At 40.1% G+C, this 12,055-nt stretch overlaps 1 protein-coding gene across 1 annotated transcript; it reads left to right on the forward strand.

Moving 5' to 3' along the window:
- The first annotated feature begins 4,420 nt into the window (after positions 1–4,420).
- Positions 4,421–10,732, forward strand: Bmp10 (bone morphogenetic protein 10). The gene is made up of 2 exons (XM_090336140.1): positions 4,421–4,754; positions 8,958–10,732. The coding sequence occupies exons 1-2, from the start codon at positions 4,421–4,423 to the stop codon at positions 9,896–9,898; spliced, it is 1,275 nt and encodes a 424-aa protein (XP_090192266.1). The 3' UTR covers positions 9,899–10,732.
- Positions 10,733–12,055: the final 1,323 nt, after the last annotated feature.

Below are 12,055 nucleotides of genomic sequence, written 5' to 3' on the forward strand. Positions count from 1 at the left end.
CAAGGTAAGATAGAGTAACAATATGAGATAACCAAGGGACAACAAAAGAGATGAGAAATAACATAGTGCATTAAGAACAACAGTCACCCCGTATATGGCTCTTGTTTCTATATCTTGGAGGTCCTTTCATTTAGCCTCATCCTATATGGCCTTATGTATCTAGGTTTTTCCCTGTTGTAAACCTTTACTAATTATGACAAATGAGGGAAACCAGTGATCCTATGTTCCTTTGAGTCTGGCTTACTTCACTTAATATGATTTTTTCTAAGTCTTTCCATTTCCTTACAAATGGGGCAATGTTGTTCTTTCTTATGGCTGCATAGAATTCCATTGTGTATAAATACCATAGCTTGTTGATCTAATCATCAACTGAAGGGCATTTAGTATACCTTATCAATTTTTAACCTTTTGCCCTTACATATACATTTTATGATCATCTTTCCAAGTTCTACCGAAAGTTTTGTTGAGGATTATAATGAAGCTTTATTGAATTTCTGCATGAAAGTTGGAGATCATTGACACCATTATTATATTGTTTTCCTATTTCTGAATTTAGACTGTAGCCTATGTGTACTATCCTTCAGCCTTTTTATTCTCCTGACTACTGGGATTTATCAGAGTCAGAAAGCTTAATATAGAGTGCGTGGGCCAAGTTAAATCGTCTTTTTGGTCCAGAGTCTGTCTACATGTGCTGTTGAAAGTCATAGGAGGAAATGGGGGAGAGAGGTAGTAGAGGAAACTTCCCAGGACAACCACAGTCCCCAAAGTCAACCAACATAAGTGCTGATAGGGATGTATAATAACCAGTACTCTTACTTGAAATAACAATTAGAAAATCCACTGGGAAAACACAGTACTATACTGTGTAGTGACTAGTCTTTTTTTATTACTAACAGTCCATTTCCTATATTTATTCATATTAGATATAATCCTTGTACTGTCTTGTATAGTAGTTACTAATTACTTGAAGATATACATTAGAATTAATTAAGTTGGCTTTGCAATTAACCATCTCAATCATCCTTGACTATATTCTGCACTAAGAGTTATGTATGTATATCTCTTAGAAGTAGGAGAAAGTTTGAGATCATAGTTCAATCCAACTAAGAAGTCCTTTTTCACCCACCCATGTAGCAGTGGCATTCTATTGTAAACACTTAGTGACTGAGTTTATGACAGGATGAACTAATCTCTTCTCCTTTTGGATAGCATTGATGATTTTATTTACTTATTTATTTTTTTGCCAGTCCTAGGGCTTGAACTCAGAGCCTGGGAACTATCCTTGAGCTTTCTCAAGGCTAGCCCTCTACCACTTGAGTCACAGCACCACTTTCAGCTTTTTCTGTGTATGTGGTACCAAGGAATTGAAGCCAGGGCTTCATGCATGCTAAACAAACACTGTACCACTAGGCCACACTCCTGTACAGAACTGATAGTTTTAAAAGCTGCATCTCATACCGAGCTAAGGTGTTCAGCATCAGTCATTTTGTATTCAGTGGTAATCGTATGCCATCTTGGACTCCACAGATCATGAACCCACTTTTCATGATGCATACCTAGTGTTCCCATGTGAAAATACCTATAATATCCCGTCAAGTGCTTTTTAATAAATCCATTACCTACACAAAAACAGCTGTTTAGAACTATTTTTGAAGTTTGTGGGACTTCTTGCTGACAGGCGTATAATAAATGTATTACATTGTATCTGGAATAATGTTCTAAAATTAAAATTATTAAAACATGTTTACAATAGAGAAGAATTGCACCTTCCACATGCAAACCATTCAGAAGCAGCTCAGCAGCAAAACAGCAGAATATATTGTATCTAGAATCAAGATAAGGACAAGAATGTGAAGATACTGGGACATTTTAGCATCAAATGGGAGTCAGTAGGAAAAGCCTTTTAGAGAAAAGCATGGGAAAATGGTGTGGTATCCTAGGCCCAGAAGGGGAAGGATGCTTACGTCTCCTTCCTACACACACAAAGCTCAGCTTTCTGCTTCATCCATCCCAGCACATATGTGGAGTTTAAGAACCTTGGCCAGGGGCCGGGAGCTTGGCCTAGGGGTAGAGTTCTCGCCTAGCATGCACAAAGACCGAGGTTCAATTCCTCAGCACTACATACATAGAAAAAAGCCGGAAGTGGTGCTGTGGCTTAAGTAGTAGAGCTCTGTCCTTGAGAAAGCCCAAAGACAGTGCTCAGGCTCTGAGTTCAACCCCAGGACTAGCAAAAAAAGAACCTTGTCCAAACACTTGAAGATATTCTAGGTAGTAAGATGGGGCTAGCATCACTTTTCTATTGTATCTTTTAATCAACTAAAAATCTTAAACATTTCGATGAAGTGATCCACATATTTGTCTGAGGTTCCTCTGACAGGAACAAGGATGTCAGTGACATCTCCATTACATGTTCCAGTCTGCTCAAAAATGTGAAGAACTAGAATTCTGCAACACAAGATGCATGTCTCTCCTCCTGACCTTTGACGCAGGTGCAGGGAAGGGTGGGGCGTACGTACTGGCGCTTGCTCTCTTGCCCTGTGGCAGCTCATGCACATGCCTGCCATTCAGAGTTTTGGAGTGTGCACTAACATCTCTGCATATGAAGATGAACGAGTGCTTGTTCTGATCAGGACCTGATACAGGGGCCTAATTGTCAGAAATTGCACATTAAAATGTATCACCCATACATCATGTTATGGCCTTTCTACTCACGAATGGGCCTGTTTGGGTATTGTCTATTTTATACCTGCGATTGACTTTTTATGACAGAAGCAGGAGTTTTCATCAGCATAGGTCATTGAATCATCACTAGCTATGAGTCAAATGCACAGTGAAAATGTGGTTAAATAACATATAGTTCCATAGCAACTGATAGAATTTTACACATTAGGAAAAAGAAACAGAAGGTGTCTAAGAATCTTGGGAACCCTGGTGAGAAGTAGAGCTTTTATAACTGTTTAGTGTAACTGTAAGAAAATGTTCCTTTGAGATGACGCACTATTCCAGTGTGCCAAATATCCCGATGTAGTCCTGAGGATACAGCATGAAGTTGCCTGGGTGGTGAACAGGCAGCGTACTGATCAGGACCGAAGGGGCCCCAATGTCACTATTCTAGCAGCAAAGTCATCCTACACACTTGTCCCCAGGTCCCCAGGGTGGCTCTGCACTGTTACTGCCACCAGTGTGATGAGACTACTTTGTCTTCCGTACACTAGCTAATCAGTTCTACCAGACTTTTCCAAGGCCAAGGCATTTTGCTTTTCTCACACGCCTAGTAGCATTGTTGATAGAAGTTTTTGATGAGCAATCTGATTTAGTTGTGAGATGAATTTGGCAGAAATTTTGGTCTATACATGAGGGCACAAGCAAAGCACCTGAGGTTTACAGCCAGCTGCAAAGTTCTACCTGCTTCCTTACGGTTCCTTCAAAATGCAGGGTGGCTGTGGGAGACATGAGCCTCCTGACACTATTACTTGTGTCTTTGTACAAGGGAATAATGATTTACCAGCAGGACTATCTTATTTTCTTAAGAGTCAGTTCACTTGGGTTCAACCTGTTGTTCTATCACTTGCACATAACTGAAACTCCATCGCCTAAGTATCTGATTGAAATAGAAGTAGCATTATTAGAGGGACATTAGAGTACTTATATGGAATATTCCACATAATGACTGTTTGTAGAAAGCATCTAATAAACTTTAGTTGCCATATACCTAAGCACTTTATCTTCAAAATGCCATATTAGCCTGATCAGATATGGAGGACAGAGGCTGTTGGCTGTGAATCTCATAATTTCTTGGTTCTAAAAGCGAATGCATCAAAAATTGTATAAATTTAGTTGTATCTATTTATCTGAAAAACATTGGCTATTCAGAAGTGCTTATTGGAGGATGTAAACCCCATGGCTTGAATTGGCATATGTCACCACGAATGCATATTATATTCATTTCTGGGTGTCTACTGTGTCCATGTGTGACACTGAAGCCCATAAAAGCAGAATTTTGGCATATCTGCCAAAAGGAAATGAATTGAAAGGAAGAAGAGAGGCTTCACAAGGAGAAAATTGTCCTATCTCTCAACCAGTGTCAGAATGTGGAAATGTTTACAAAATGCTCATTAGGAGAAAAAGGGATTGTGAGATAAAAACAAAATCTGGTGAACAAGTTTATACTAGGGAGATAGGAAAGGCTAGGCCCCTATAAGGGATTTTGTTATCCAATTACTGTAACCTGACTTGCAGAGGGGTGGGGGGAGAGGTAGGGATTGGAGAGGAAGATGGCAGGGGGAGGGGGAAAGGGAGGAAGAGTTTCCAAACTTGTCTCCAGTGACACGAGACATTTATGCTCTGCAAGATAAAACTGCCACTTAGAGGCCAGGAGAGCTAAACCTTCCTGGGTTGGCCTGGAGACTTGAGCAGAGTCATGGGTTCTCTAGTCCTGCAGCTGAGTGCTGTCTTATGCCTGGTGATTCACTCGGTTTCTGGTAGTCCCATTATGGGCCTTGAGCAGTCACCCCTAGAAGAAGATATGCCCCTCTTTGAAGATGTCTTCTCAGAGCAAGATGGTGTTGACTTTAATACACTCCTACAGAGCATGAAAGATGAGTTTCTCAAGACACTGAATCTGTCTGACATTCCCATGCAGGATTCCGCCAAGGTTGATCCACCAGAATACATGTTGGAACTCTATAACAAATTCACCACAGACAGGACCTCCATTCCCTCTGCCAACATTATCAGGAGCTTCAAGAATGAAGGTAAGCTTGTCATTTTTCTGATACCTCTCGCTTAGGTTTTTTCCCATGGAACAATAAGCAAATTTACACCTGAAGATGATACAATGGATATATCCCCATGAGGATATGTGGACACAGACGCAGAAACAATGAATATCTCATTCTAAAAGATTTATATGGATGCTTCAAAACCCCTAAAACTTCCTAAAACATTTTTAATACAAAGCCACAAAATAGCTATTAATCATGACATCATTGAATCTTTAAAAATGCTTAATCTGGAAATAAAAGAAAAAAATGTTAGTCTTCTATTTTCCAGGTCTGTGGTTTCCATTAATTGAGTTCAAAAATCCATCTGCTTCTACTTAGAACGAAAATGGTCAATACAATTTAGAAAGAGAGAATCGAGAGATCTTTGTTTTTGACTAGAGAGTGAGTTTCCAACTTGTGATTTTGTTTCAGAAATGTTCAGATGAAATGTAAACTTACATTTTAGAAATTCCTCTAAAGGTTACATATCTTTGATGCATCAGGTAGATAGTCAGAATGCTGTGTGTACTTTTTCAGAAACATATACAATACAACCAATGCTTCAGATGATTGTTTCTATGCTGTTAGGAAGAAAATTGCATGAGTTTTCAATTCAGTAAGTGGACCTAACAAGCTAGCAAGTTAACAGTTTGTTTAATGTGGAACTAGTAGGAAATAATTTTCTAGTATCTGTGGTAGAAGCTATGGGTTCAAATAAACTATTTTACAAAGCATTTACCTTTTATGCCTTAACCAGATATAAAAGAGGTTTAGACCAATATTGGCTAGCTCTCACTGAAAGCAGAAAGGCATTGGTAAAGAAACAGGTCAGGACTTGAGATTCTGAGAGCTGGTTGACTTGGAAAGTTAGGATAGTTAGAATAAGTTATTTTGAGCCTCCATTTCCCCATCTGAAACATGGGAGAAACGATATCTCTGTAACACACTGAATGACTTGTAAGAGGATTCCAATAAGAAGAAATTTTACTAGGAAGTGCTGAAGAAACTGATGATTGCCATGTCCTTTAATATTCTAGGCAGTAGGTATTTTCCAAGCCTCAAGACATTATTTTCTTTCGAATTTAACAATTGTCCCACTCAAATTTATATTTAGTAGTCTATTTCTAATGGAAGAAGGCAAGCTGAGATTACAGATATCTTTTGGAGGTAAGACTGAGTCGAAGAGAATCTCCTGCAGGAAGCCTCCCTCATGCTGGTAAGCCCTACCTGCCTAGCTCAGGTTTGGACTATTCATTCTCTTTTCTCCTGTGAAGGTCGGGTTATGGAATTGGCCGAGCTTTCTATCACTGGAGATCTATGGTCAGGATCAGGCTTCCCGGGAACACAGTCCTTGCACCTCTCCAAGTTGGTGGGAGGAAACGACGGCTCCAGGACATGTGTCCTCACACTAGTCTCATCCTGGCAGCTGCTATCTTTCTTCTGACACTTTGAGTCTGCTCAGTGCAGCTCCCCCAGGAGATAAAGACTAAAAAGACTTGAAATGTTTTATTCCATCTGAGGAAACAAGGGCCTTATCCAAGGTGGGAAAAGGAGACTTTCAATCCTTAGTTTCACTTCACCCTTCCAGTATCATCTGGAAACTCAGGGTTGTTTTGTTGTTGTTGTTGTTTGTTTTGTTACCAGGATTTCTTTTGATACAAAATGAGCAGAGTATCAATACATGCAACATGGGGTCATTGTAAGAACCACAAAAGACACTTGCAAAACATCTAGTATGTGAAATTTGTATAGAGTGCACAGTGCCTACCTTTGCAGAGAGTTTTTGTAATGAGTTCATTTTGCTTGCTTTTGAGATGGGATCTGGATATGTAGCCAGGGTATCCTGGAACTTACTATGCAATGTGGGATAGCCTTGAACAATTTATTTTTTAACAGCTATATTGATGTCTGATTAATGAAGAGAAATCTGTATGCATTGGAAGTGTATGATTTGATAAATTCTAACATATACAAGCACCTATTGAAATCATCCACCAACTCAAAATAAGGAATGTATTCATTTCTACCAAATAGTTCTTTGTTTGCCTTTGTAATCTTTCTTCCATAGCAGTGAACACTTTTCTCATTGAGGGGGCAGTCAGCCTACCCTCCTTTGTGTGTTTGGGAGTGGGAGGGAGACCTAGGGCTTGAATTCAGGGCCTGGGTACCATCTCTGAGCTTTCTTGCTCTGAGGGTAGTGTTCTACTGCTTGAGCCACTACTCCATTTTTGGTTTTCTGGTGGTTAAATGCAGATGTGAATGTCATGGCTTTCCCTGCCTGAACTGACTTTGAACTTTAACTCTCAAATCTCAGGCTCCTGAATAACTAGAATTAGAGGTCTGAGCCACTAGCACCCAGCTACTCTCTTATTTTGGGGTCTAATCCTGTTCCTTATCCAAAGGAACTTGTGTCCTCTATTCTTAGACTGGATGGACAATTTCCAAACTGCTTCTGTTTTTACCCAAAATGCTAATGATAAATAATAAATACATCAATTGACCTGGAAGGCGGACTCACCAACTAGTCAATTGTTTTGAAGTTCTGTCTCTGTTGAAGGCTTCATACACACAGCAGGGAGTCTGAGTCATATTTTTGCAAAAGATGAAGGTATTAATCTTCAAAGGAGGGTTTGCAAATTCATTTTGCAGGCCAACAAACATTAACTGAGCAATTGAAATGTTATTTGTTTTGTAAAGTCTGAATGGGAGCTGTGGCTGTATCAAGAGGTTAAGTCATATCTGATTATAGTTGATCCTGAGAGCCAGGCCAATAAATTTAAATTCAGCCCATAGGTCAAGATTTCTTATTGTCAGTGTGCAACGTGATTTAAATTGTCCTTAGAAAAAGTTATGAAAAATCATTATATAGTTTTATCCTTTTGTTTTTGAATTTACTCTGTTTGCTTAAAAAATCAGTTAAAGGAAATACTAATAGAACATAGGCTGGAACAGATATACCACTGCAATCAGAACTTAGATGGCCATGGAGAAATGTTGTAAAGATCATAGACAGTGCTTCCATGGGTGATCCTGAGTGTCTTTGATATCCTCAAAAAATACTTGCTAAGGGGCCGGGAGTTTGACCTAGTGGTAGAGTGCTTGCCTAGCATGCACAAAGACGTGGGTTCGATTCTTTGGTACCACATACATATAAAAAGCCAGAAATGGTGGTGAGGCTCAAGTGGTAGAGCTCTAGCCTTGAGAAAATCCAAGGACAGTGCTCAGGCCATGAGTTCAAGCCCAGGACTGGCAAAATATACTTGCTAAAGTAAAGCAAGCACTCAGGAACTTTGGGCTCAGTGTACAATTATCAGATAACAATTCAGTATAATCATATTTATAGGTGTGCCTCTAAGTCTAAAGGACTTTTACTAAGTTGCTATATGTAATTTTTTGAGATTTCCATGTATCAAATCCATGTAACATGCCAAATGTACAAAACTAAAACATAACTCTATCTTCCAGATTAGCTTCCGTGTGTTTTGGGTTGTTGTTATTTGACCTTTGTGGTACAAATCCAAGGTCATCCAATTTTCTCCGTAAAGGACCAGACAGTGACTATGTTAGGCTTGGTAGCCAGTGTGTTCAATTGGTTAACTCTTCTATTGTAGTGTAAAGGTAAAAAATGCAAGGCTTTGACTAGAGTCCAAAAAACTTTATTTTCTGAATCAAGTGGCAGGCCTTATTTAGCTAGGAGCCAATGGTTTGCCAAATCTTCATCTAAATTAAGGTCTTTCAGAATGTCCAGAATCTAACCAACTGGGGGTAGGGTGGGCAGTCTCCAACTATTACAAAAACAACATGAAAAGCTGTGAATTTCTTGCCCATGAAAAACTGCAAGATAAAAACAATCCCTGTGTGTCCACTGGATAACCCTTTACTAGTTAGCTCCTCTTCCAATCTCTATTCAGTTCTCAGGTAACATATTCAGTTAAGGCTGACCAGATTCTCTTTTTTTCTTCTTCTAACCTCTTGACATTCATTTTTCCATGTTAGTTTTGCGATCATAATACAGTTTGCTATTCTAATATCAGTTTTTTGGCATATTTTTGTGTCATGGAATGCTTACCTTTTGTTTTCCTTCCTGGATCCTCTCTCCTTATCCACTGCCAAGCTGCCTGCATGGATAGGCCCTCTTGACACACTCTGCAAGGCTGATTTTTTTTGTGTGTGTACATCTTTCTTTTATTTCAGATCTGTTTTCTCAACCAGCCAGTATTAAGGGGCTCAGAAGATACCCTCTCCTCTTCAACGTGTCCATCCCTCACCATGAAGAGGTCATCATGGCAGAACTAAGACTGTACACACTGGTGCAGAGAGATCGCCTGATGTATGAAGGAGTGGAACGAAAAATTACCATCTATGAAGTGCTGCAGAGCGAAAGGGGCTCCGCTGATGAGAGGAGCATGCTGGTCTTGGTGTCGGGGGAGGTCTACGAACTCAACAGTGAGTGGGAGACATTTGACATCACTGATGCTGTCAGACGCTGGCAGAAGTCGGGCTCTTCCACTCATCAGCTGGAGGTGCACCTTGAGGGCACTCAAGACCAACTGGAAGATGCCGGGAGAGGACAGCTGGAAATAGACACCAGTGCTCAGAATAAGCATGACCCCTTACTTGTTGTGTTCTCAGATGACCAAAGTAGTGACAAGGAGAGAAAAGAAGAAATGAACGAAATGATCACCCACGAGCAACTTCTGGAGATGGACAACTTGGATGTGGATGGCTTTTCCAGAGAACCTGGGGAAGAGGCTTTGCTGCAGATGAGGTCAAACATCATCTATGACTCCACCGCCCGAATCCGAAGGAATGCCAAAGGAAACTACTGCAAGAAGACCCCACTCTACATCGACTTCAAGGAGATTGGCTGGGACTCCTGGATCATTGCACCTCCTGGATATGAAGCCTACGAATGCCGCGGTGTTTGTAATTATCCCCTAGCAGAGCATCTCACACCCACAAAGCACGCAATCATCCAGGCCTTAGTTCATCTCAAGAATTCCCAGAAAGCTTCCAAAGCTTGCTGTGTACCCACAAAGCTCGAGCCCATCTCCATCCTCTATTTAGACAAAGGTGTTGTCACCTACAAGTTCAAATACGAAGGCATGGCTGTCTCTGAATGTGGTTGTAGATAGGAGAGGGATCCTGTGATTTATTTAATAACTGTAAATGTGTATATTTTGTGTTTATTTAATAAGAGTATTTAATGAGGGTGTACAGATGATAGAGGCTGCTTTTTACCTTAGGGAAATGGACAGGTGAGTTTGTGGTAGGAAGAACATTTTTAGCTATCTAATCTAGTCTCTTCCAGTCTGGTTTCTCTTTTTGGCCTTGCATTTCCCGACAATGCTACATTTAACAGCAAATGGCAGGTCCACACTACTTATTTTCCATGACAATTTGAAAACAGCAGCCCCTCAGCAAAAAATATGCTATCTAGACACACCAATTCACATATGTATATATGTACATACCTGAACTGATAAGCATCTTTAGGTTCAGCAAAGGCAGATTATACTCGAGTACATGCAAGGCTCACTGAAATGTGAATATATTTAAAGCCAATGGCATGTGTTCAGCCAACTCCTCTTCAAGCAGGGTTTAAGTCAAGAAAATCTGCATTAGGAATTTAAGAGTTCTAGGATTACATTTGAGAACTTGAGTGTTCTGCTATTACATTTCCCAAAGTCTCTGGACATTTTCACATTTGCATTTCTACAGTGGCTTAGAGCAGCAGGTCTAGAAAGGAGAATGAATGGAAGGGATTGTCATAGAAACCAGTTTTGAAAAGGGGTGGTCCTAGAGGGTCAACTGCAGTGAGCCCAAGAGAACAATGTGTTGTAGAAGGCAGGGGATGATGAGGAAAGGAAGCCAAAAGGGATCGCAGGATGAGCTTTGCCGCTCAGGTAATAGAAAGCAAGGCCATTTGTTGGCCTTCTTTTCTGTAGAGGACAGAGTGAAGAGGGATAATGGAGGAAGAATACAGATGCTATCATCAGCTGTATTTATAAAATAATAAGCAATTCTAATGAAAGAATTCCATCTTTTGGAGAAACAAAGCAATCAAAGACCAAGAGGAGGAAAATCAGAAGGGACCTGTTAACATCTTTTTCTTCACTTCATAATATTTTCCTTGCTTCTTTACTTTTGTTTTTCACTCTTTTCTATCACCTTCCTTCCTCTGGGCTCCTTTATTCTCATGACTCACATATTTCTCCATTTTCCGGGGATCCCTGAATCTATGTTCCATGCTGTGGGCTGGAAGGGGACTCTAAAAGCACTTCTACTCAGGATAGTTGCTAATCTCATTGGTTTTTTTTCACTGTCACCATTGTTTAATTAGATTTTATTATACTATGATCCTTTATGACAGGGATTTCTCATGAATACTTAAGTGTAAGGAAAGGAAGATCCGAGTCTAAATAAACACTTTTTAAAAATGAATGAATTAAGGAAAATTTTGCAAACAAATGACTTAAAGGTTAAGCTTGAAATTTGAAATTGAATGTGTTTTGTGGTAAAAAGAACACTACAGCAATTCCAGTTTTCCTGTTCTATGATTTTGTATTTGGAATTCACCAAAGCTGAGGGTCTAGGAAGAATCCCTTACAGGAATGGTCTACCTGGCCACGAAGGTGAGAAAGACATGGAGCATAGCTGCAATTTCAGTGCCCCCAGTCGGGATCACAGGCTCTGTAGGAGCAACCAGAGCAGGACAGGTCTCATTCATCGGGGTGAGTCCAGTCAGGCAATAGGGACGACTCACACTAGAATCAGGAATGTGGTTTCTAATATGTTGCCCCTCACTCCTGACCCGCTGAATGTTTGTTTATGAAGTCTTGTACTCCTCCCATAAAAGTAAACCTTCCTTGCTTTTTTCATGAAACTCATGGGGTTAGAAGCTTATGCTGCTCTACAACAGAGGCAAGGAAAACTCTTGAACTGAATTTGAACCTCAGCTCTATACATACACTGGTGCCCAAAAGGCAAGTCTTGGGAAATCCATTATCCTGGAAGAGTGATAGTTCATTCATCAGAGGGAACACACTGAGTGACAACCAGAGATGGTGACGCAACTCCAAATCCTTTTATTTCTAGGATAACCTTCATAATCGAGGATGTGGCTGGATACACACATAGCTAGAAACACTGGCAGCTCTTAGTGGAAGATGGTACATCCTTTAAACTTCATGGTACACCCTGTATATCCATAGATTCCACGGTACTTACCCTTTCAAAAGGACACTGAAATAGTCATACAGTAAAAATCTCAGCTAAACAGAATCATTTCT

This window comes from Megascapheus bottae, chromosome 7, assembly GCF_031878675.1.
Source record: "Megascapheus bottae isolate mThoBot1 chromosome 7, mThoBot2.hap1, whole genome shotgun sequence".
Lineage (NCBI taxonomy): Eukaryota > Metazoa > Chordata > Mammalia > Rodentia > Geomyidae > Megascapheus > Megascapheus bottae.